This window comes from Lucilia sericata, unplaced genomic scaffold (genome assembly GCF_015586225.1).
Source record: "Lucilia sericata isolate MDLA Ls3-8-SP2 unplaced genomic scaffold, ASM1558622v1 Contig001831F_arrow, whole genome shotgun sequence".
Taxonomy (NCBI): domain Eukaryota; kingdom Metazoa; phylum Arthropoda; class Insecta; order Diptera; family Calliphoridae; genus Lucilia; species Lucilia sericata.
In genome coordinates this window covers 6,663-33,798 of record NW_023995727.1, presented here as the reverse complement: position 1 = coordinate 33,798, position 27,136 = coordinate 6,663, and the positions used below count along the sequence as shown (strand labels likewise).

At 32.0% G+C, this 27,136-nt stretch overlaps 3 protein-coding genes and 3 pseudogenes across 3 annotated transcripts; 2 read left to right on the top strand and 4 right to left on the bottom strand.

Moving 5' to 3' along the window:
* The first annotated feature begins 513 nt into the window (after window positions 1-513).
* LOC119612800 (SAGA-associated factor 11 homolog) lies at window positions 514-1,711 on the top strand. The gene is given in 2 exon segments (XM_037968666.1): window positions 514-957; window positions 960-1,711. Coding segments are annotated over 2 exon segments (693 nt in total). The 5' UTR covers window positions 514-641; the 3' UTR covers window positions 1,337-1,711.
* A 1,458-nt stretch (window positions 1,712-3,169) lies between these two features.
* Window positions 3,170-4,975, bottom strand: LOC119612798 (annotated as a pseudogene).
* Window positions 4,976-7,606: 2,631 nt separating this feature from the next.
* On the bottom strand, window positions 7,607-12,223 carry LOC119612794 (gram-negative bacteria-binding protein 2-like; the record flags this gene model as incomplete). Its single annotated transcript, XM_037968659.1, is given in 9 exon segments — window positions 7,607-7,663; window positions 7,665-7,704; window positions 7,746-7,872; window positions 7,949-8,029; window positions 8,032-8,070; window positions 8,118-8,560; window positions 8,605-8,674; window positions 9,098-9,124; window positions 12,214-12,223. Coding segments are annotated over 9 exon segments (894 nt in total), but the record flags the coding sequence as incomplete, so codon positions are not given.
* A 421-nt stretch (window positions 12,224-12,644) lies between these two features.
* On the top strand, window positions 12,645-16,853 carry LOC119612793 (annotated as a pseudogene).
* A 296-nt stretch (window positions 16,854-17,149) lies between these two features.
* Window positions 17,150-18,586, bottom strand: LOC119612796 (CDAN1-interacting nuclease 1-like). The gene is given in 7 exon segments (XM_037968662.1): window positions 17,150-17,419; window positions 17,487-17,698; window positions 17,918-17,940; window positions 17,943-18,074; window positions 18,077-18,153; window positions 18,155-18,193; window positions 18,259-18,586. Coding segments are annotated over 7 exon segments (939 nt in total). The 5' UTR covers window positions 18,522-18,586; the 3' UTR covers window positions 17,150-17,226.
* Window positions 18,587-21,300: 2,714 nt separating this feature from the next.
* On the bottom strand, window positions 21,301-26,583 carry LOC119612792 (annotated as a pseudogene).
* Between the last annotated feature and the right edge of the window lie 553 nt (window positions 26,584-27,136).

Sequence of the window (27,136 nt, the reverse complement as noted above, 5' to 3'; positions counted from 1 at the left end):
TGAATCATTTATCAAAAAAAAAAAAAAAAAACGTTTATCTGAAGGTATCAATTGGTTGGTTCCTTGGGATCATCACAATTTTAATAATACCAAAGATCATCTGAGTATGCATTATATAAATATCAAATCGAATTAAATTTAAATTAATAAACAGAAATAAATGTGTACTTACGTCTTTTTCTTTATCTTGTAAAGTTGAATCTGTTGGATCTATAGCTACGAAATTTTCAGAGATGATGCTAATAGACCTAAATTATCGATTTCTATAAGAAAAACTAAAATCGAAAATCATGTCGCTGCCATAATAAAACAATTTTTGTTGGAACTAAATATGTCTACCAAATTTCCATCTATCCCTGTATAATGTCTCACACAACTTTTGTGCTTGCTCTGTTTTGTTGTTATAAACAATATATTTGCTTCCAAAATATCTTGGATGCCGTTATTATTTAAAATCGTTGAAAATTTAAAAACTAAACGTTGTTGAAAATTTAGCCGGCTTACAGTCGATTTTAAACCGCCGTAATATTTGTCGACGCAGGGCTCTGAAAAGACATCAGCAAAAAATGTAAACTTTTTAAGAGTTTTTCTTTCATTGTATTTGTATAGAAAACACAAAAATTTATAACAAATTAAAAGAGATGTCAACCGGCGCTCCGAATAATAATAATACTGCATCCTCCAATAATAGTGGTAATAAAACAACAAATTCAACGTCCTCATCGAAAGTTCCTGCTGGTAACGAAAAGTCTAATAATGCAACAACAACAACACAGAATGCCAATACCTCAACAGCTGCCATTCTCAAATCGTATCGAGAAATTGTTAAAGATCCCAAAAGTCTTGACGAGGCTGCCAACTATTTATATCAGACGCTGTTAGACGATGCCATTGTAGGTGTCTTTATTGAAATACATCATTTACGCAAGACTGGGAATTTGACAGCACTCGATGGAGTGCCGACGAAGAAGCCGAGACCTCATCATTTCGCATTGTTGATATGCCAAATTTTGATATATTTGGCATTTCCACCGCCAAGAAACCCATGGACTGCACCTGCCCCAACTGTGATAGGCCTGTGTCGGCGGCTCGCTTTGCTCCCCACCTGGAAAAGTGTATGGGCATGGGTCGTATATCGTCACGCATAGCTAGCCGTCGTCTGGCCACCAAGGAGAGCAACAGTGCTAGCTCGTCTTCCTCCTCGTCGTACCTGCAAACAAATGCCGGCAGTGATGACGAGGACGATGTTGACTGGTCGTCGGAGAAACGACGCAAGAAGTCAAGTCAAAATTCCCGCAACAATGGTTCCAAGAAAAATAATGGCAAAACATTCTAAAACGTTTCATTCAATACTAAAAAAAAATACAAACGTATGCCAAATGCGTTTTTAGTGTATGAGCTTGCTGCTGCTCTCCTACCACCAATGAACATGTACCATGTACTAGGACAAGAAAACAAAAATTATTAATTATTACGCTATAGTGAAACAAAAACATGTAATTTCTTCTTTTTTTTTTAACAACTACTATTTAGTTTAATTTATATTAAATGTATATTATATTTTAGTTTGTAAATGATATTTATATTTACAGTTGTACAATATCAATAATTTAATCTTTAGATTTCTTTTCTTTTTTATATATATATAAATGTGTAAATTGTAAGGAATATTAATTAACTTGGTATTTATTTAGATTTGTAAACAACAAGAGAGATTGATGATGATGTTTTCGGAAAAAAAAACTTGTTAAATTAAAAATTACGAATTGAAAATGAAAACTTTAAGTAGTATTTTGTATTTAAATATATTTACCTTTTAAGCTTTTAAGGTTTCTTTAGAACGATTTTATAAACAAAATTTTCGGTAGAAAATCCTTCCTTGAAAACAGATTTGACAGATTTTGTATCTGTATTTAGAAAAGTTCAATTTGAAATAATTTTTCATTAGAAAGTTTTTATAAAGTCTTGATAATTGGAGGCAGATGCCGTTTGAGAGATAGATAGTTCATTCTATATTGAGTAACATTTCTTAAGAAAAGTTCCTTCCATTTTGAACTAATTATACCCTACACCACTTTAGTGAATCATTTTCTGAGTCGATTTAGCTATGTCCGTCCGTCCGTCCATGTAAACCTTGTAATCAAACTACAGGTCGCAATTTTGAAGATAATTCAATGAAATTTGGTACATGATCTTCTATTGTCTCAGGGACGAAGCTATTGAAAATGGTTAAGATCGGTCCATTATTTCACCTAGCCCCCCATACAACTGAACCCCCCAATAGGGCTTGGGGGGTTCAGGTCGCAATTTTGGAGATAATTCAATGAAATTTGGTACATGATCTTTTATGGTATCGTAGACGAAGCCTATTGAAAATGGTTAACATCGGTCCATTATTTCACCTAGCCCCCATACAACTGAACCCCTCGAATAGGGCTTTTAAAATTTGTAATTAAACTACAGGTCGCAATTTTGGAGATAATTCAATGAAATTTGGCACATGATCTTTTATGGTACCGTAGACGAAGTATTTTGAAAATGGTTACCATCGGTCCATTATTTCACCTAGCCCCATACAACTGAACCCCCCAATAGGGCTTGTAATCCTTGTAATCAAACTACAGGTCGCAATTTTGGAGATAATTCAATGAAATTTGGCACATGATCTTTATGGTATCGTAGACGAAGCCTATTGAAAATGGTTAACATCGGTCCATTATTTCACCTAGCCCCCATACAACTGAACCCCTCGAATAGGGCTTTTAAGTTCATAATTATGTTTAATATACTCATATCTCGACAAAAAGCTGCAAAAACCAAGTTGTATACAAGACTTGATGACCCTCACGAATTCCATAATAATAGGTTCTCATATTACCCTAGCCCCTATGAAAAGCCCCCCCATCAAAATTTCACTTAAATGTCCACAATTTTATTCAACAGTAAACGGCTTAAGTATGTATATCTAAGGCAAGGTACAATTCAACTTAAATGCTTTATTATGGCAATTAAATCACATTATATTTTTGTCAAAGGTGTAGGGTATTATATGGTCGGCCTCGCCCGACTATAATTTCTTACTTGTTTTCTTTATAAAAGGAGTTTCTTTAGATATTGAACAACTTTATGCAAATTTTAATTAAAAACAATAATTTTTGTGATTATTCTGAAAAGTGCTTCTTTATTATTGAAAAATAATTCATAAATTATTCCCCGAATAGAATTCAGATCCAATCTGGTCATAAAATAAGTCAAATTAAAAGGATTCCCGGAAAAAATTTAAAAATTTTACAAAAATTTAATTTTTACCTAAAACTACTAAACCGATTAGTCCAAGAACAGTTGCTGCATTTTAATTTGACAAACATTATGCCCAGAGTACGTGATTCTATACGCTTACGAAGCCAACTTAGGTAGAGTTTTATCTTTGCCCACTATTCGAGACAATTGTTTTTCCACATCCTTAATGTATTTATCGGGCAAACAAGCCTCACGCATAGCATTCAATTTAGCCGTTATTACCGCTCTTATATTGGCGTCACGTTGTCGTTCACTTTCACGCCAAGCTGATGCTTGATTCTTTTCCAATTCCTGCAAACTGCGACGTTTCATTTCATTATCACCGATTTGTTGGATAATATCACGACGATAACATTTACGACGACATTCCCTCAGTTCATCCTCACGTTTTTGCTTAGCTTCGGCCTCTTTTAGTGTGTCAATGAGAGTATTGAACTCTTGTTCGGCTCTGGCGATTTGTAAAGCCTGACGATGTTTGGTTTCCTGCATTTGACGTTCTCGAGCCTCGGCCAACTCTTTTTCGATTTGTTTTTTTTCGCATGGCAGCTTCTTTTTCTTTGCGGCGATATTCTCTCTCAATCTCTCCTGTTCTCTGAGGTAAGACATTTCTTCACGATCGGATTTTGATTGTAAGATTTTCTCTGCCAAATTATAAATACGCTGTTGCTTGCGTTCCAATTCTTCTTTGGCTAACTTTTGTTCAGCCTGTAATGCTTTCATGCGTTCTTCTTTGGCTCTCATATAGGCTGCTATTCTCATTTCCGCCTCACGCTCTTGCTCGCACAGCATGCGCCTGAAAGTGGTGGACATTTCTACCACTTTGGCCAAGTCATCACGATATTTTAAAACGCCTCTCTTTGTCCATTTTGCTTGTCTCTCTTCGTCTCTCTTAATAGCTTCATTGGCTTTGCGCAGCATATAGCTTCCTCTCAATGCGTTTCTGCTTCTAGAAATCTAGCATTTTCCCGTTCATTATATTGTTTCTAATCTCATGGGCATATTTTTGTTTCTCCTCATGTAGCCTTTCATATTTGGCCATCCTCTTCACTTAAGCCTTTCTTAGCGCGATCGATAACTTGTTTCTCCAGACGTTGCTCATCTTTTCTCAATTCTTTTTGTAGCTCATATTTCTCTTGCACCTGGGCATCACGTACCGCATGACATTTGGCATCAATATAATGCGATTGGCTTTTTTTCACCTCCTCTTCCTGTTCGTGTTTGGCTCAGAAAGCTCTTTCCAAAACCTTAAGCTGTTCCTTAGGTTCTTGTCCCTCGATATCCCTGCTATTCTCTTCTTCCTTCTTTTTGCGTGCCTCATCGATTTGCTTGAAATATTGTTTGGTACGTTCGGTTTCCTCTTCCAAACGTTTCATTTCCTGCTCCCTCAACATAAGAGCATTCAAACGGTCTTCTAGTGTTAAAACTTTGGCAGCAGTTTTTAAACGGTTAAACTCCTGCACTGGGAGCGCAACTTTTTTCTCTATCTTAAAACGATTTCTCTTTACGGCATTGCCGGTTCTTACCGCAGACTCCTTTTGTGCCCCTTGAGAAGTGTAAGCACCCGAACGGCCAGCAGTTTTTGCTCTAGGTACAGGTCTATCACCCAACAATGGTTCATAAGAACGTCTATTATAGGCCGAGAAACAGGGCATTTTGTAAATAGGTTTCTTTTAATGGAAAATATAGTAAAAATTTTAAAATATATTTTATTTCTAAAACCGATATTTTGAGTTTTTGATAAGAATGAAAACCAAAGTATAACTGTGTAAAAGGTTGCCAAATAAGGACTTTAGTTTTCCTTATAGTGCGTTATCGAACAATCTTTTCTAAAGGTTTTTTTTGTTTGGGCTGCCATAGTAATGGCAAAAAGTTGAAAGCGTTACCTAGGTTAACAATATTTATTTTTATTTATTTTTATTTCTAACATGAACATTTTTCCATAGTCTAGACTCTAGAGTAAGGACTAGGCTTAGAATAGAATGGCCTATAGATTAGAATAAACTCTTAACTAGACTTTAGACTAAACTATAGACAAGACTATAGACTAGACTGTAGACTATACTATATAGTAGACTATACTAGACCAGACTATAGATTAGACTATAGACTAGACTATAGACTAGACTATAGGCTAGACTATAGACTAAACTATAGACTAGACTATAGACTAGACTATAGACTAGACTATAGATTAGACTATAGACTAGACTATAGACTAGACTATAGACTAGACTATAGACTAGACTATAGACTAGACTATAGACTAGACTATAGACTAGACTATAGACTAGACTATAACTAGACTATAGACTAGACTATAGACTAGACTATAGACTAGACTATAGACTAGACTATAGACTAGACTATAGACTAGACTATAGACTAGACTATAGACTAGAGTGTAGACTAGACTATAGACTAGACTATAGACTAGACTATAGACTAGACTATAGACTAGACTATAGACTAGACTATAGACTAGACTATAGACTAGTCTATAGACTAGACTATAGACTAGACTATAGACTAGACTATAGACTAGACTATAGACTAGACTATAGACTAGACTATAGACTAGACTATAGACTAGACTATAGACTAGACTATAGACTAGACTATAGACTAGACTATAGACTAGACTATAGACTAGACTATAGACTAGACTAGACTATAGACTATATACTACATATACTAGACTATACTAGACTATATACTAGACTATATACTAGACTATATACTAGACTATAGACTAGACTATATACTAGACTATAGACTAGACTATAGACTAGACTATGGACTAGACTATAGACTAGACTATAGACTAGACTATAGACTAGAATATAGACTAGAATATAGATTAGACTATACACTAGACTATAGACTAGACTATAGACTAGACTATAGACTAGACTATAGACTAGACTATAGACTAGACTATGGACTAGACTATGGACTAGACTATAGACTAGACTAGACTATGGACTAGACTATGGACTAGACTATAGACTAGACTAGACTAGACTATAGACTAGAATATAGACTAGACTATAGACTAGAATATAGACTAGACTAGACTATAGACTAGACTATAGACTAGACTATAGACTAGACTATAGACTAGACTATAGACTAGACTATAGACTAGACTATAGACTAGACTATAGACTAGACTATACTAGACTAGACTAGACTATAGACTAGACTATAGACTAGACTATATAGACTAGACTATAGACTAGACTATAGACTAGACTATAGACTAGACTATAGACTAGACTATAGACTAGACTATAGACTAGACTATAGACTAGACTATAGACTAGACTATAGACTAGACTATAGACTAGACTATAGACGAGACTATAGACTAGAATATAGATTAGACTATAGACTAGACTATAGACTAGACTATAGACTAGACTATAGACTAGACTATAGACTAGACTATAGACTAGACTATAGACTAGACTATAGACTAGACTATAGACTAGACTATAAACTAGAATATAGACTAAACTATAGACTAGACTATAGACTAGAGTGTAGACTAAACTATAGACTAGACTATAGATTAGAATATAGACTATAATATAGATTAGACTGACTATAGACTAGACTAGACTAGACTATAGACTAAGACTAGACTAGACTAGACTATAGACTAGACTATAGACTAGACTATAGACTGATATAGACTAGACTATAGACTAGACTATAGACTAGACTATAGACTAGACTATAGACTAGACTAGACTATAAACATACTAACATAGCTAACTATTTTATAAATTAGGACCGATTAGAACATAATTGATAATAAATTATATTAGAAGATATTAGTTTCTGAAATTGTTGGAAAAGATTACTTTATTAAAACCCTTTACATTTAGTCTCTTATTTTCATTTAAAAAAAAACTTTTATAATAAAATTTAAGTATCACAATTGCTGCTATTTCCTTAAACGATTAGATAGCATAAACTTTAACGTAGTCAATTTGTAAGTCTCATTACCGGACCATTTTAATTTGCCACTATTTATATAACGCCAGAAATCACGTATCGATCTGGGAGAGGTATTAGACCAGGGCTTATTATCTGGCTGCTGTAAATTATCGGAAAATATATATGGCCACCCACGGAAACGCCAAAAGTAATGAAGAACTAAAAGAAAAGATGTTTATAAACAATGGTCCTCGAACCCTTAACAAAATTGTGTCTGCAGAACAAGATAATAAGGAAAAGTCGTATAAGTATACTTACGAAATTATTAATTGTATTTAACTGTTCCTAAATTCCCTGTAATTGTGCCATATTTAACACCATCCACTTCCATGGTGATTTCATTTGATTTCCAAATCAAGGTTATAAATATGAAAATCATTGCCAAAATGTTCATTCGAGGCTGTTTGTTTAAAATTTGTTTCATTTTTCTCTACATCACTTACAATGCCAGCATATAAATTTTACCACTTAGATCGATATTATCGGAGGTCAATAGTTCTTCATTACCTCGGGCAAAGGCTATGTGTATTTGCTTTTCATTCAAAGCATCATCGTTTCGTAACATCAAATCTAGTTTAGGGAAAATGAAATTTTGCAAAATTTACTTAATTCCGGGTTAATCTAAGAAATCTTTAAAGAAACTTACACGGTAATATCCATTCACCTTTTGGTAGTTTCGCCTTAACCTCAATTCTTCCATATTGAAATTGAAACGAGTCTTTGGTAAAATTTGTGATGAATTGAAAGGTGGTACAAATATGAAATGTGCTTGAGGTATTAGTTCACATTCCTTTTACGATTGGCAAATGCCGTACACCTAGAACCAAAATTCAATTTAGCCTCCTTCATATTCTCTTGTGTCACTTTGGGTCGTATATTTAAATAGCCCTCATGTATGAAAATATTTTCGGGATGATTATCGAATACTACAAATTCTTCCGAATCGGTACCAATCAAACGATGTCTTATATCAGTATCGCCATTTAGTTTCATATTTAATTGCGAATTATTGAAATTATCTTCGAATATCAATTGACCTTGGCATATATTGGATATACCTAAGACGATCGTTTGGGCTTTTTCACATTTTACCTCGACCCGTGTGTTCTCACAATTGTCTTCATTTTTCTGAGGACTTGGTGTCGCCTTAATGCCAATCGTATTCTCTCCAATTACTATATATTGATAGGACGTATAGGCCTCTCCGCGATAATTTACCAATAATGAAATGTTTACTTTATCTTGAGATGTTAGAACTTTTGATGTTGTGTTGTTGTCCAGTCAGGTTGAGGTTCAAAGAGTAAGTCCATTAGCGTAGGACACTCATCGTTTATTTTGATAATGTAAAAAACTTGTTTTAGACCCGGTTCATCTGAAAATGTATAGAATTTGCTTAATACATTACTATAAAGGTACAAAACTTTAAAATTCTACAGTTTAGTTCTAGTAAAGTTCTAATTTAGTTTTAGTTTAGTTCTAGTTTAGATCTATTTCAGAAAATCGTTATTCATAAAGTTATCAATAGTTTATTTATGGTTTATAAGCACTTTTCCCACAGTAACTCAATAACTTTACTAATAGTTTATTATTGTAAGTCCCCTAGAAAAATTAAGTTTTAATAATTTGATTTTTTGTTTTTTTTTTTTGTTTTGTTAAATAAAAAATTACTTAATTAATTACATATTATTTTAGATTTTTAATATTTTATTCACTTTTATAACAAAGTTTATAATACATTTCCGGTTTTTCTCAAAAGTTCTTTAACTTTTTTTTTTCCAAATTCTCCAATATTTACCTTTTAAAGTTAGAGAAAATCCCTTATCTATTAATTTAATTCAACATTAGGTACTTCATAACATAAACAAATGTAAAGAAAAGAATACTATTGATTATAATTAAATTACAAACTTTATCATCTTTTGTTTGTGATTTCTAATTATTATAAAAAAAAACACAAAGATTGCGTCTTTGCGAAAAAATAGCGTGTTCTTTATTTAAGACTTGATAACTGTGACTAACTTGTAAAGACAAAATAAGATGTTTGATACTATTATTGTGCTCCTCAATATGTATGGGAGCCCGGTTTTTTTAAACTTGTTTTGTTATATTGAGAGTATATTGAGAGCTTTGAACTTGACTTGGAGAGCGTTGATTTGAAGCCATACAAGAATTGTATATAAAACGTTGTTTAAATCAGAGAGTATTTCTTTAAGCTGCTTAATAAAAGGGGATTTTTTTTAAGAACTTTAATGAAATTTTACGGGTTTAGTAAATAAGTTTTGTACCGTAATTATGAAAAAATAAAGTTCTAGTTCAGTTCTAGTTCAAGCTTTAGGTCATTCTAGTTATGTCGTTAATTGAGTTCTAGTTCAGTTCTATCTCAGTTCTATTAATGTGCAAGCTCAGTTCTATTTCAGTTCTAGTTCAGTTCTAGTTCAGTTCTAGTTCAGTTCTAGTTCAGTTCTAGTTCAGTTCTAGTTCAGTTCTAGTCAGTTCTAGTTCAGTTCTAGTTCAGTTCTAGTTCAGTTCTAGTTCAGTTCTAGTTCAGTTCTAGTTCAGTTCTAGTTCAGTTCTAGTTCAGTTCTAGTTCAGTTCTAGTTCAGTTCTAGTTCAGTTCTAGTTCAGTTCTAGTTCAGTTCTAGTTCAGTTCTAGTTCAGTTCTAGTTCAGTTCTAGTTCAGTTCTAGTTCAGTTCTAGTTCAGTTCTAGTTCAGTTCTAGTTCAGTTTTAGTTCTAGTTCAGTTCTAGTTCAGCTCTAGTTTTGTTCATTTCTAGTTCTAGTTCAGTTCTAGTTCAGTTCAGGTCAGTTCTAGTTCAGTTTAGTTCAGTTCTAGTTCAGTTCTAGTTCAGTTCTAGTTCAGTTCTAGTTCAGTTCTAGTTCAGTTCTAGTTCAGTTCTAGTTCAGTTCTAGTTCAGTTCTGTTCAGTTCTAGTTCAGTTCTAGTCAGTTCTAGTTCAGTTCTAGTTCAGTTCTAGTTCAGTTCTAGTTCAGTTCTAGTTCAGTTCTAGTTCAGTTCTAGTTCAGTTCTAGTTCTAGTTCAGTTCTAGTTCAGTTCTAGTTCAGTTCTAGTTCAGTTCTAGTTCAGTTTAGTCAGTTCTATTAGTCAGTCAGTTCTATTTCAGTTCTAGTTCAGTTCTAGTTCAGTTCAGTTCTAGTTCTAGTCAGTCAGTTCGAGTTCATTCTAGTTCAGTTCTAGTTCAGTTCTAGTTCGGTTCTAGTTCAGTTCTAGTTCAGTTCTAGTTCAGTTCTAGTTCAGTTCTAGTTCAGTTCTAGTTCAGTTCTAGTTCAGTTCTAGTTTAGTTAGTTCTAGTTCAGTTCTAGTTCAGTTCTAGTTCAGTCTAGTTCAGTTCTAGTTCAGTTCTAGTTCAGTTCTAGTTCAGTTCTAGTTCAGTTCTAGTTCAGTTCTAGTTCAGTTCTAGTTCAGTTCTAGTTCAGTTCTAGTTCAGTTCTAGTTCAGTTCTAGTTCAGTTCTAGTTCAGTTCTAGTTCAGTTCTAGTTCAGTTCTAGTTCAGTTCTAGTTCAGTTCTAGTTCAGTTCTAGTTCAGTTCTAGTTCTAGTTCAGTTCTTCAGTTCTAGTTCAGTTCTAGTTCAGTTCTAGTTCAGTTCTAGTTCAGTTCTAGTTCAGTTCTAGTTCAGTTCTAGTTCAGTTCTAGTTCAGTCTAGTTCAGTTCTAGTTTCTAGTTCTAGTTCAGTTCTAGTTCAGTTCTAGTTCAGTTCTAGTTCAGTCTAGTTCAGTTCTAGTTCAGTTCTAGTTCAGTTCTAGTTCAGTTCTAGTTCAGTTCTAGTTCAGTTCTAGTTCAGTTCTAGTTAGTTCTAGTTCAGTTCAGTTCTAGTTCAGTTCTAGTTCAGTTCTAGTTCAGTTCTGTTCAGTTCTAGTTCAGTTCTAGTTCAGTTCTAGTTCAGTTCTAGTTCAGTTCTAGTTCAGTTAGTTCAGTTCTAGTTCAGTTCTAGTTCAGTTCTAGTTCAGTTCTAGTTCAGTTCTAGTTCAGTTCTAGTTCAGTTCTAGTTCAGTTCTAGTTCAGTTCTAGTTCAGTTCTAGTTCAGTTCTAGTTCAGTTCTAGTTCAGTTCTAGTTCAGTTCTAGTTCAGTTCTAGTTCAGTTCTAGTTCAGTTCTAGTTCAGTTCTAGTTCAGTCTAGTTCAGTTCTAGTTCAGTTCTAGTTCAAGTTCAGTTCAGTTCTAGTTCAGTTCTAGTTCAGTTCTAGTTCAGTTCTAGTTCAGTTCTAGTTCAGTTCTAGTTCATTCTAGTTCAGTTCTAGTTCGTTCTAGTTCAGTTAGTTCAGTTCTAGTTCAGTTCTAGTTCAGTTCTAGTTCAGTTCTAGTTAGTTCTAGTTCAGTTCTAGTTCAGTTCTAGTTCAGTTCTAGTTCAGTTCTAGTTCAGTTTAGTTCAGTTCTAGTTCAGTTCTAGTTCAGTTCTAGTTCAGTTCTAGTTCAGTTCTAGTTCAGTTCTAGTTCAGTTCTAGTTCAGTTCTAGTTCAGTTCTAGTTCAGTTCTAGTTCAGTTCTAGTTCAGTTCTAGTTCAGTTCTAGTTCAGTTCTAGTTCAAGTTCTAGTTCAGTTCTAGTTCAGTTCTAGTTCAGTTCTAGTTCAGTTCTAGTTCAGTTCTAGTTCAGTTCTAGTTCAGTTCTAGTTCAGTTCTAGTTCAAGTTCTAGTTCAGTTCTAGTTCAGTTTTAGTTCAGTTCTAGTTCAGTTCAGGTTAGTTCAGTTGTAGTTCTAGTTCAGTTCTAGTTCAGTTCTAGTTCATTCTAGTTCTGTTCAGTTCAGTTTTAGTTCAGTTCTAGTTCTGTTCTAGTTCAGTTCTATTCAACTCTAGTTCAATTCAACGGTTCTAGTTCAGTTTAACTTCAGTTCTAGCTTCAATTATAAATCTTTATATAGGGTATTCACTATCATCTAGTATTTAAACCTATAAACCTGATTGCATACTCCTCAGAGTAATTAAACGCAAACAAGTCTTGCACTAAAATTACTCTCTTTCTAAACTTACAAATTTCGACTTAAATTGATAATAAAGAAGGAATTTCCAGTTTAAAACAAAAAAATAACAAACAATATAATCAATGTTCAAGAATTATCTCTTTTTTATTTAGTTAGTATAAGCCCAGCACTCGCAGTTAAAGGTAGATACTTAGATTAAGCGCTATTAACTACAAATATAATTGGATCGCAAAAAAGTATTATACTAAACGTTATGAAGAAATCTATTATCTATAATATTACTGGTAAATCTAGCAGGATGGGGGCTGTACCTTTACCATACAACCGGCAGAATTTAATATAATTGGAGATAAATTTACTCTATCCATACCAAGTAAGTAGGGGGAAAAATACTGAATACCTAAATAATGACGTTGTTTATACATACTTAAATATGTAATTTTTTCATAAATATTTAGATGATCCCGACATCAAGTGGGTATCTTTTCATGTTAATATTAATAAAGCATTTCGCTCCTTTGAAACGGGTTCAATACACCGGTACAGCTAGTATACCACGAATAAAAAGTGGACGGTTGAGTTTGACAAGAAACTGCAGTACAATGACATTGTTATGTTTGGATGGCTGTTCAGCATAATCGTTTAATATTTCGCGATAAAAAGATCCCATTTCTGTGGAGGCTTTCAAAAGTGGTAATCCTAATTATAGAATTAACTACCACGGCACCTGATACTTCTGGTGAAACATCAACAGAATCGTCTACTAAACGAACAATTGATGTTACTTTAGAAATAAAATATGCCGTCCTACTGTTTCCGAAGTTCCCAGATCATTTGGTGGTCCTTATTGTCGTGATGATTTAATATTTTCGGATAATTTTGATACTTTAAACGCGAAATATTGGACGAATGAAGTACGTTTTCCACCCACCATTGATGATGCTGAATTTTTTTATACAATGGTACTGCGAACGTAGAGGGTGGTATACTGAGAATCGAGGCCAGTTGTGAACATAAGATTTAAAAAAGGATACTATTGATGATTTGGGACATAGGTAAGTAAAAACGTTGACTATATTAAGATCTTTAATTAAAGATAAATTATCTAGAACTGAACTAGAACTGATAGAACTGAACTAACTGAATAGAATTGAACTAGAACTGAACTAGAATGAACTAGAACTGAACTAGAACTGAATTAGAACTCTAAACTAGAATTAGAACTGAACTAGAACTGAAACTAGAACTGAACTAAACTGAACTAGACTGAACTAGAACTGAACTAGAACTGAACTAGAACTGAACTAGAACTGAACTAGAACTGAACTAGAACTGAACTAGAACTGAACTAGAAACTGAACTAGAACTGAACTAGAACTGAACTAGAACTGAACTAGAACTGAACTGAAAGAACTAGAACTGAACTAACTGAACTAGAAATGAACTAGAAACTGAACTAGAACTGAACTAGAACTGAACTAGAACTGAACTAGAACTGAACTAGAACTGAACTAGAACTGAACTAGACTGAACTAGAACTGAACTAGAACTGAACTAGAACTGAACTAGAACTGAACTAGAACTGAACTAGAACTGAACTAGAACTGAACTAGAACTGAACTAGAAACTGAACTAGAACTGAACTAGAACTGAACTAGAACTGAACTAGAACTGAACTAGAACTGAACTAGAACTGAACTAGAACTGAACTAGAACTGAACTAGAACTGAACTAGACTGAACTAGAACTGAACTAGAACTGAACTAGAAACTGAACTAGAAACTGAACTAGAAAGAACGAACTGAACTAGAACTGAAACTAGAACTAAACTAGAACTGAACTAGAAACTGAACTAGAACTGAACTAGAACTGAACTAGAACTGAACTAGAACTGAACTAGAACTGAACTAGAACTGAACTAGAACTGAACTAGAACTGAACTAGAACTGAACTAGAACTGAACTAGAACTAGAACTGAACTAGAACTGAACTAGAACTGAACTAGAACTGAACTAGAACTGAACTAGAAACTGAACTAGAACTGAACTAGAACTGAACTAGAACTGAACTAGAACTGAACTAGAACTGAACTAGAACTGAACTAGAACTGAACTAGAACTGAACTAGAACTAACTAGAACTGAACTAGAACTAGAACTGAACTAGAACTAGAACTGAACTAGAACTGAACTAGAACTGAACTAGAACTGAACTAGAACTGAACTAGAACTAGAAACTGAACTAGAACGAACTAGAACTGACTAGAACTGAACTAGAACTGAACTAGAACTGAAAGAACTGAACTAGAACTGAACTAGAACTGAACTAAACTGAACTAGAACTGAACTAGAACTGAACTAGAACTGAACTAGAACTGAACTAGAACTGAACTAGAACTGAACTAGAACTGAACTAGAACTGAACTAGAACTGAACTAGAACTGAACTAGAACTGAACTAGAACTGAACTAGAACTGAACTAGAACTGAACTAGAACTGAACTAGAACTGAACTAGAACTGAACTAGAACTGAACTAGAACTGAACTAGAACTGAACTAGAACTGAACTAGAACTGAACTAGAACTGAACTAGAACGAACTAGAACTGAACTAAAACTGAACTAGAACTGAACTAGAACTGAACTAGAACTGAACTAGAACTGAACTAGACTAACTAGAACTGAACTAGAACTAGAACTGAACTAGAACTGAACTAGAACTGAACGAACTAGAACTAGAACTGAACTAGAAAACTAGAACTGAACTAGAACTGAACTAGAACTGAACTAGAACTGAACTAGAACTGAACTAGAACTAAACTAGAACTGAACTAGAACTGAACTAGAACTGAACTAGAACTGAACTAGAACTGAACTAGAACTGAACTAGAACTGAACTAGAACTGAACTAGAACTAGAACTGAACTAGAACTGAACTAGAACTGAACTAGAACTGAACTAGAACTGAACTAGAACTGAACTAGAACTGAACTAGAAACTGAACTAGAACTGAACTAGAACTGAACTAGAACTGAACTAGAACTAGAACTGAACTAGAACTGAACTAGAACTGAACTAGAACTGAACTAGAACTGAACTAGAACTGAACTAGAACTGAACTAGAACTAGAACTGAACTGAACTAGAAACTGAACTAGAACTGAACTAGAACTGAACTAGAACTGAACTAGAACTGAACTAGAACTGAACTAGAACTGAACTAGAACTGAACTAGAACTGAACTAGAACTGAACTAGAACTGAACTAGAACTGAACTAGAAACTGAACTAGAAACTGAACTAGAACTGAACTAGAACTGAACTAGAAACTGAACTAGAACTGACTAGAACTGAACTAGAACTGAACTAGACTGAACTAGAACTGAACTAGAACTGAACTAGAACTGAACTAGAACTGAACTAGAACTGAACTAGAACTGAACTAGAACTGAACTAGAACTGAACTAGAACTGAACTAGAACTGAACTAGAACTGAACTAGAACTGAACTGAACTGAACTAGAACTGAACTAGAACTGAACTAGAACTGAACTAGAACTAAACTAGAACTGAACTAGAACTGAACTAGAACTGAACTAGAACTGAACTAGAATTAAACTAGAATTTAAATAGAACTGAACTCGACTAGAACTGAATTAGAACTAGAAAACTAGAACTCAGAATTAAACTAAAACTGAACTAGAACTGAACTAGAACAGAACTGAACAGATTTAGAACTGATATATAAACATGAACTTATTCCTCTACTTCCCTTCCAGATGTACCAGTATCAATGTTGATAATGAATGTTCTCTTATTCCTCGTGGTGTTTCCCTGTTGCCGCCTATTATTTCAGGACGTTTATCAACTAAAAATCATTTTCGTTTCAAATATGGGCGCATTGAGGTAAGAGCCAAATTACCCATAGGCGATTGGCTATTTCCCTGTAAGTATTCGGAAATATTTCTTTAAACGACAATAAAAATCTAAACTCTTTATTATTTCCTTATGCGCAGTAATATCTTACAACCCTCCACACCCGCCTATGGTGATCACTATAAATCCGGTGAAATGCGTGTGGCCTATGCACGTGGTAATCATGAATTGAAATGGCAAAATAAAATATTAATGGTGGACGTTTATTTGGTGGTGTTATTTTAAACAAGGATGCCGAAATGAGACATCAATTTATGAAGGATACCACTTTGTCAAATGGTGAACATTTTGGTGAACAATTTCATTTGTATACTTTAACTTGGAAACCAGATGAATTGATTTGACAGTGGATGGTAATGAATACGGAAGGATTAAAACTAATTTTAAGGAAATTGTTAATGAACCCATATGGAATAAGGGTGAAGCTAATGCTCCCTTGGATCAAATGGTAAGTTTTAAACTTACTTTCTGCTATAATTTTTCCTTTTATTTCGTTTCATTTTAGTTTACATTACCTTGGGTTTGGCGGCTGGTGGCAATGGTGATTTTCCCAATACCGAGAACCAACCTTGGGGTAATACTGATCCTCGTGGCAGCTTGAATTTCTTTAGAAATCGTAATATTTGGTTCCCCACTGGTCTCAACCTGCTCTCGAAGTGGATTATGTTAGAGTTTATGCTGTTTAAGACGACACATTTCATATAAAATCTGCAATAATAAACATTTATTTTTAAAATTATTAAAACGAGAGTTATATAAATGGCATTTTTTCTTAAATATCAAATAGAAAACTTTACAATTATTTGATAAAAAAGCTAATTTTGTCTTAAAAATATATATCTATTTTATAAAACTAATTATAAGAATAAATAAAAACATATTTTTATGCTTAATAATTAAAACAATTTTGTTTTTCAACTATTAACTTACAATAAAATCTTTAAAGTGCGAGTATTTTGCTAAAAAAAAAAAACTTAAAAGAAAAAAATATGTAAACAATTTTAACAAAGAAAATCTGGTTTACAAGTCCTTTTTGTTTTGATATTAAATTAATAAATATCATGTTGTTTCTTCTATAGTTTCTTCTAAAACTTTTTTATCTATAGATTCTAAATTCTCACTTAAATCTAAAAGTTCTATGTCACATTTTGCAGGAAAATCATCTAAGACTATAATGCCTATAGAATTATCTGGGAGTTTGGCTGTACTTTCATGATAACCAAACCAATATATAATAATGCCAGCACCAAATCTGTAAGAAAAATGGATTTCAAGTCAAAATTGTGAAAAAACTTTTTTTAAACATCTGTTTAATTTACCTATTACAATAACTATTTAATTGTTGTTGTATATTCCATTTGTGGGTTTTTATATCACCAAAATTTGCTTTACTCTCAATCCAATTTATGACTTCTCCTTTGTACAGAAATGGTAAAATCATTTTAATATCGGGAGTTTTGTCATAACCCAAACGTCTGAGATCATTTTCATCATAATAATGCATACCAGCCTCATTGGCTCTTTGTTTAAGCTGGAAAAAGTATAAATAATAAAACAGACTAGTCTAGAAGTGCTACTACTAGATCATTCAATAGAATAGTGTATAGTCAGAACTATAGAATAGTCTAAGTCTATACTATACTATTTGATATAGTTCTATAGTTTATAGTATGAACCGTAGAATAGTCTACACATAGTACGAACTATAGAATATTCGGACAATAGTTATGTTTTCCTGGTGAACTCTTACCTTAAACTCATATTCCTCCCCAACACTCTTCTCTTAAGATCAATTAAAGGGCCATCCTGTGAATCACTGCATAAACATTGTGCCACATTAGCGGACAGCAGAGGATCTTCTATTAGATGAGGATAACGAATCAATTTGGTCAATTGCATTTTGTGTTAAAATCATATTTCATTTTCAACAAAGAACGACACATCATCGCCGGGCCAATTCTTAGTTCTCTAGCTATATTCAACAATACTACTATCTGTAGGAGAATTTTTAGACATTTGCTCATACCTTTAAAAGGAAGAAAAACATTAATTTCTTATAACTTGTATACATTTTAAAAGAAAATCTTGCACCTGTCCAAATACAATTGAGCATTGGCATCGTAACGCCAATACTGGGAACGCATACGATTCGTTAGTTCGTTTTGTAAGACAGCCTTCAGTGTTAGACGCTGTATTTGTGGATAATTATCCTGCAGTTCCATTTCACAGTCTATGGGCAAACCCTGATAGTTATTAATAAAATCACATAGGCTACGATATTCATGGGCAGTGAGTATACGTTTGCGATTGTCTTCCTCAGAGGCTGGCCGGAGAGTAGTTGTGTTGGAGGTCATTTTGATTTTATTACAAAAATTAATTTTATTAAATTATTAATACATTTTTTTGCACAATTTTAGAAAGTAAAAAAAATTATTGATAGAAATGTCAAAATATTAATAATTTTTTGCGGGGTTTACCCCACACACACACACTCATTCCAGGTATACAGGGCCCAGGGCCGACAAATATTAACGGCGGCGGCGACTGACACTAATATGTCGGCGGCGGCTTAAAATCGAATAAAACCGGCTATTATCTAAAATATAAAATTCAACAACAGAGTTGTTATATATGACAGAATTATTAGCAGGGTTGTTTTTAATAGTAGTAGCATGAATAATAGGAAAAAGTAACGTTTTATTTGAAAAGGAAATTTTGAAGACAAAATACAAAAACAAGAAAAAATAACGGACATTTTAAATTTGTAAGAATTGTTGATATTTTTAAAAGGTTTTGAATGGATAAAACTGTATATATGTTTTAATTGATGAAAATCACAAAATATCTATGAAATCGCTTTAAAAATCTAAAAATATATTAATATTCAAATTTATTAAACCAATTTTTGTAAAATAATAAAATTCCTTCAATTTATGGAAGATTTTATTTTTTTTTTTTTAACAAAAAAAATATCTTAAAAATTTACTTACGACTGCATTTGGTGGGGTTGTTTTTTATTAATTTCTATTGAAAATAAACTGAAACTGACCCCCATTATTTTAAGGTTATCAAATTTTATTAAATATATATATCTCCAGTATTGGACAACTGTTCTGTTGCTAAAGATAAGCACTATTATTAGACATTAGAACTACATATATGTATGTTTATTATTGTTTTTTTATTATTTCTTCTTAAATACAAATAAAACTAAAGTATGTATAAAAAGTGCATAATAACATTTAAACGGCTAAGAAGACAATAAACTTTTAAACGATTATGAAAAATAACATACTTCAACTGAACTACAATATTATTGTAATCATAAGATATGGCAAATAGTTTTTAAATGAAGTACAGAGGAATTTTTCTAAAAGTCACAAAGTAATAATAGATTATTGCCTTTTTTAGCAAAATACATAAAGTTTATAAATGATTAATTAATTTTTACTATTAGTCATTTTTTAGGAATAACGTTTCAGAAAAATAATTTACTGTAAAATATTTCATGAAAATTTAATTATTGAGAATTCTAAGTTTATTCTGTGAGTAAATTTTTTTACATAAACAAATATTTAGATCGTAATTTTTTTTTGTGTAAAATATTAAAAAAAAGAACAAATTTATATAGAAAAATTTTAAAACGACATCCTTTAATATTTTTATATTTTCTATAAAAATATTTAAAACGATAAATTTCAATAGAAAATTATTTTTTAATCTAAACATTTTTTTCAAAATATTGCTTTCAAACTAAAAAAAATTCTATAGAAACTTGTTTTTAAAATTAAATTTTTTTTTTATAGAAAATGTTTTTTTTTTATAGAAAAATATTAAAAAAATTTTTCATTATAAAAATATTTAAAACAAAACATTTTTTATAGAAAAATATTTTTAACAAATATAAAACGAAAATTATTCTAATAAAAAGCTTAAAACTAAATTTTTATTCCAAAAATGATAAAAAAAAATATTTAAAATTATTATTTAAATAAATACCATTTTTAGAATAAAATTTTTCTATATAAAAATAACGAAAAAATTTCTATAGAAATATATTTAAAACGAAAAATTGTCTATTGAAAATTATTTAAAACGAAGAATTGTCTTTAGAAAATTATTTTAAAAGAAAATTTTTTTGAAAATTATTTAAAACGAAAATTTTTCTTTAGAAATTATTTTAAAACCAAAAATTTTCTATAGAAAATTATTTAAAATAAAAAATTTTCAATAGAAAATTATTTAAAACGAAATATTTTCTACAGAAAAATATATAAAACAAACATTTTCTGTAGACAAATGTTTAAACAAAATTATTTTCTTATGGAAAATAATTAAATTCAAAAATTTCAAATTTACAGACAATTTTATCCACTTTAAAAATTTTTTAAATTTAAATATCAAAAAAGTTTTCAAAAAAATTCAATTACATAATTATTTCTGAATTTTCTATTATAAATTTTCCAATTTCTAGAATTTTACAAATTTTTTAATAAAAAACTAAAGTATTTTTTTTATTACTTTTTTACAATTATTTTTTGAATTTATGAAATTTTCTATAAAAATTTTAATTCTGAAAAAAATACTAACAACATTTTTTAATTTCGAAAATTATTTTTTTTCAATTTAAATTTCGAAAAATGTTCTAAATTTTTAATATAATGCCAAACTTTTTCTATAAAGTTTAAACACATTTTCCATAAATATATTTTTTTAATTTTTTACAAAATTTTTGATTACAAACTTTATAAAAATTCTATTACAAACATATTTATATTTAGTATGTTCAAGAGAAATTTTCTAAATTTAAATAAAATTAACTTAATTTGACATTTTATTTCATAAAAAACAAGATTTTTTATTGCTTACACTTTAAAATTAAAAATCGCTCAATCAAATAGAAAGCACTAACAAGACCCTACTTCTATAATTCAAAACAACCAATAGTATAACGGTAAATGTTTGAAGGGATCTTTAGCTACTACTCTTTTTGCAACTGCGGCAAAACTAATGAGAAGACAAAAAAGAACAAGCGTAACAAAGTTAAATTTTTACAAGTGCGTTAGATAGTAAAACGGTTTAAAAAGTGAAAAATAGTGTGAAAAAGTGTTAAATATAATAATATTTTTAGTTATTTGTTTAAATAATATATTTGTAGCATTTATTTCATTAAAAAAGTTACAAAAATAAAAATATAATAGAAAAAATAAGTGTTAAACTAAAGTTGTGAAAAAAAAAACAAAATGTCGGATGGCTGCGTGTAAAAACTTTACATCTCCACATAAGTTGGCATGGTCATGACACCACAATTGTTTTTGCGAGTCGACATTAAGATATAACCATCATTACCCCAATAAGTGGACCAAGAATTCTTAACCAACCAATAATCTTCACCATTGATTGTGCCATAACCCACCGCCAAGACAGCGTGATCCAGTTCATCTAAGCCGTTCTTACAGGTAGGTTCATAATAAACACCATGTGAATAGAACTAAATGTTTTGGGAGAAGCATCAATAGCCACCGATAGGGGTCCATGTTTGAGCAAAGCTATCTTGAAAGCTTGGGGATCGTTAGAAGTGACATTAACGAATCCTGTGATAGGGGCCACTAGGCTAACATTCTTAGCATGGCAATAACCATCTTGACCCAAATAGGGACCATATTCTTCTTCTGTAGGGACACCACCCATTTCCATCATCCACTGATAGGCACGGAAATCTTCACCACCATCACAGCCATTATTGCCATACTGCCAAGAGCAATCGATTAAGGCTTGCTGAGACAACGCACTAAATTACCGCCATTCTTAAGGAAAAACGCACCCTCCAGGTGGCCAATGGTGCCAAATGACCAGCAGGAACCACAAACAGATTGATCTGAAAGATTTAAAAGAGAGAATTACTCTAATGCTTAAACATTTCTCCATAAATATCTACCTTTTACTGGTGTCACGCACCATACAAACGCCAATCGTACTGATCTGGTATATTGTCTCTAAATTTCTCCACATTATAGGGGAAAGGTTTGCCGGTATTGTAAATGCCAGACGATTTGAAACCACGTCTAGCTCTCATCTCCTCATCGGTCTTATCAGCCAAATGATTGACAGCCAAAGTGTAACTCAATTTACCACGATTTTTCGAATTAATAAATCTTAAATTTTGTCTAAAACATTTTTACGATATTCATGTTCCTGTTCGGTGCGATAATCCACCCCGTGTTTATTCTTAAAATGATTAAAAGCATGCTCTACATGGTGATCCGAGGCGGGGTGAATAAATTCTTGCATAGGATTAAAGGTAGCATAGTGACCTTTGCCGGGGACCCGGAAAAGCCATACATTCCATATTGTCATCCAATTCAAATACTTCATTGGGTATATCATCATGTTCATAACTATCATAATCCAAATAATAATGATCATAATGTGAACCCAAGAGGGTGTTGTAACCTCTCATTTCATAACGTACTGGTAAAGGCATTCTGCTGGCTGGATAATGAGGCGATTTCTTATAACGCACCCATAATGTATAGACATTTTTCTTTTGTCCTATGGTCTCTTCCAAACGGAACTTATCACAATTGAAACCCAAAACGTTTCAGTACCTATCAATTGAAATTCTTTGGCATTGGGTAAATCGATTGTATTTGTACGGGATCTTCGGCTGTGCCATTGAGCTGTAGACAGGTTACCTTGTTGAGTTCAGTTTTAGTGGTAATGGGTGCCAATTTTAGGGAAGTACCATAAGGATGTTCATTGGCCAGTTGGTAGGTTTTCACCATGCCACCATAGTAATCAATACGTGAGCGTTTTGTGTTTCTTATCGTACCACGCATAGAAAGGTTCGGCAATTTCGGCATATGGTATGTATAAGGTACCTTTTACTATGTAGTTGGCATCCCAACGCGGAGGGTTTAGTGGCCAAAGCTGGAAATTAAGATCAAATAAAAAATTATTTAAAATGTTTGAAATTTGTTTAGAAAAATTGTTTTGCTAACAGAAACTAGAAGATAAACTCGAACTGAACTAGAATTGAACTAAAATTGAACTAGAACTGAAATAAAACTGAATTAGAACTAAACTAAACCGGAACTAGAACTGCAATAAAACTTGACTAGAACTGAACTAGAAATGAACTAAAAACTGAACTAAAACTGAACTAAAACTGAACTAGAACTGAACTAAACCTAAACTAGAACTGTATTAGAACTGAACTAGACCAGAACTAGAACTGAATTAGAACTGAACTCGAACTGAACTCGAACTGAGCTAGAACTGAACTAGAACTGAACTAGAACTGAACTAGAACTGAGCTAGAACTGAACTATAACTGAAATATAACTGAAACTAAAACTGAACTAGAATTGAAATCGAACTGAACTAGAACTGATCTAGAACAGAACTAGAACCGAACTAGAACTGAGCTAGAACTGAACTATAACTGAACTATAACTGAACTATAACTGAACTATAACTGAACTATAACTGAACTAGAACTGAACTAGAACTGAACTAGAACTGAACTAGAACTTGAACTAGAAATGAACTAGAAATGAACTAGAACTGAACTAGAACTGAACTAGAACTGAACTAGAACTGAACTAGAACTGAACTAGAACTGAACTAAAACTGAACTAGAATTGAAATCGAACTGAACTAGAACTGAACCATAGAACAGAACTAGAACCGAACTAGAACTGAGCTAGAACTGAACTATAACTGAACTATAACTGAACTATAACTGAACTATAACTGAACTATAACTGAACTATAACTGAACTATAACTGAACTATAACTGAACTATAACTGAACTAGAACTGAACTAGAACTAGAACTGAACTAGAACTGAACTAGAACTGAACTAGAACTGAATTAGAACTGAACTCGAACTGAACTAAAACTGAACTAGAACTGAAGTAGAACTGAACTGAACAAGAAATGAACTAGAGTTTAAAATAGAATTGAACTACAACTGAAATAAATCTGAATTAGAATAAAACTGAAGTATGACTGCACTAGAACTGAACTAGAGTTAAAATATAATTGAATACAACTGAAATGAATCTGAAATAGAGTACTGAACTAGAACAGAACTTGAACGGAATTAGAAATAAGCTAGAAATGAAATAGAACTGAACTAGAACTATATCCGAAATAGTACTGTTACTTGAACTGAACTAGAACTGAAGAAGAACTGAACTGAACTAGAATTGAACAAGAACTGAAATAGAAATGAACTAGAAACGAACTAAAACTTAACTAGTACTGAACTAGAACTGAAGTAGAACTTAAGAAATGAAACTACAACTGAACTGAACTAAAGCTGAACATATAAGTACTTTTCTGTCCTGTTTAAACTATTACCACGTTATAACAGTCAGAATCCTAACAGTTCCAAGAGCCCTTTTAAAAAGATCCTATAGGTGCTTAAGCTAATTCTTCAAAATTTTTGTAAATTTATTCATTAAGGGACAATTGGGACATCATTTAAATAGTTCAACGTCCAAAACGTATATTTATTGCAATTTTTCCCAAATTAAAAAATTCCCAAATTGTCACTCAGAAACACCTGTAATAACTTCGTGGTCATCAACCCAAAATTCTTTAGCTATTACTAAATAAAAAAGGAATCATATTTTCAATATTTCAGCTTTTTAAATAACATTTAAATAAAATATTCATACTAAACTAGGTCCAAAAAAAAAACTTACAAAAACTGACAAATAAATCAAAATCACCCCCCTCAAAGGGTTATAGCTACTTTATTTCCTATACTATAAGTTCACCACAATTGCTACGTTTATTAAATAAATTTAATGTTTTAAAATCACTTAACAATTTTCCCTTTAATTTATTAATTACAAAAAACAATTAACATGCTTAATTATTAATTAAAATTTATACAAAATAGCATCAAATTCTCATTATTTACCTGCAACTGCAATGCCAGCTATAATGGCAAAATCAATGTACAGCGCATTTTATTAAAAAAAAAAACTTCGTTAACAGTTGCTTTTAATTTCTTTTATAGTATTCCTTTCACGAAAAACGAACACTGTACAACTTTATTTTTTTTATACTATAATTATTTTTCCTTAGAATTGATTGCTTTCAAAGCAAATCAATTATTTTCTTAATATTTTATTTAGTTAAACCTGCGAGCTTGAGGGCAAGCTCATAACTAATCTAAATTGTTGAATTTATTTGCAAATAATTATAAATTTTATTTCGCTTTGTATATTGTTCTTCTTTTCTTTGTTTTTTTGTTATTCTGTTCTATTTATTTATTTTTTTTTGCCAATTTGTTTGCTTTCACACTCATACAGATAATATGGGGTCTATGTACATATGGATTTTACATGGGTTTGGAAAAGAGATTCACAAACGGTTGTTAGTTAGGAACCGCGAGAAGATTTTTGATGGCAAAAATAGGCAAGGTCTTTGGTACTGTTCTAGAATTGAACAACAATTGAACTGGAACCAAACTAGATAGAGCAAGAAGAAGGGCAGAAAAGAACTAGAACGGAAACTAAAACAATACTAGAAAGTAACTAGAACAGAAATAGAAACGAACAAGAACAGTACTAGAACTAACTAGAACAAACCAAGGTCTGAACTAGGACGGAACTAGATCAGAACTAGAACAGATCTAGAATAGAACTAGAACAGAAGTAGAACAGAACTAGACAGAACTAGAACTGAACAAGAACAAAACTAAAAAATAACTAGAAAAGAATTAGAGCAGAACTGGAATAAAACTACAAGAGGACTAAACTAAATAAAACTAGAAGAGGACTAAACAGAACAAGAGTTGAACAAGAACTAAACTAGAACTGAGTTAGAACTGAACTAGAACAAAACTAGAACTGAACTAGGATTGAACTAGAACTGAACTAGAACTGAACTAGAACTGAACTAGAACTGAACTAGAACTGAACTGGAACTGAACTAGAACTGTACTAGAACTGAACTAGAACTGAACTAGAACTGAACTAGAACTGAACTAGAATGAACTAGAACTGAACTAAAACTGAACTAAAACTGAACTAGAACTGACTAGAACTGAACTAGAACTGAACTAGAACTAAACTAGAACTAAACTGGAACTGAACTAGAATTGAACTAGAACTGAACTGTAATAGAACAACTGCAGTAGTAGATGTCAAAAACTATACCGTCCGAATCCCCTCATAATAAGTTTCTAAGAAACATATTTGTTTAAGATTGGCTTCACTGGCTTTTAGAACCACTGATTTTCAAACACAACCAAACCGAACTATAAAACTTGATGCGGCCGTCGTCAATTTTGTTATTCGCAAAATTAGTATCATTGTTGTTTTTTGTTTTACTCAGAATTTGCAAATTCTCTTTTCTTATTTATTTTCGTTTACCTTTTGGTCAGCACTTATCATTGTTTTGCTGCTGTTGTTCTTGTTGTTGTGATGTTATGAATAACAATAAAAACAAATTACAAAACAAAGCTAAAGCTCATTGTCATCGGTAAAAAAAAACTTCTTCTACTTGTTTTCAACGAAAGCTGACTAAAGCATAAATTTTTAATGAGTACGAAAAATGTGTTTTTTCATCTGGTCTTAAAGTTGTAGTGTTGGTTTAGTACGAAATGTTGGTAAAGTACATTCTTTGGACACTAAACATTCGGGTACTTTTGAGTAAGTGTAACGGGTGTTACAAAATTTATTCAGAAATGAAGGTTAGACTTTTTGTTCAGGTTGTTAATTTTGAACTAGACTATAGACTAGACAATAGACTAGACTAAGACTATAGACTAGACAATAGACTCTACTATAGACTAGACTATAGACTAGCTATAGACTAGACTATAGACTAGACTAGACTAGACTATAGACTAGACTATAGACTAGACTATAGACTAGACTATAGACTAGACTATAGACTAGACTATAGACTAGACTATAGACTAGACTATAGACTAGACTATAGACT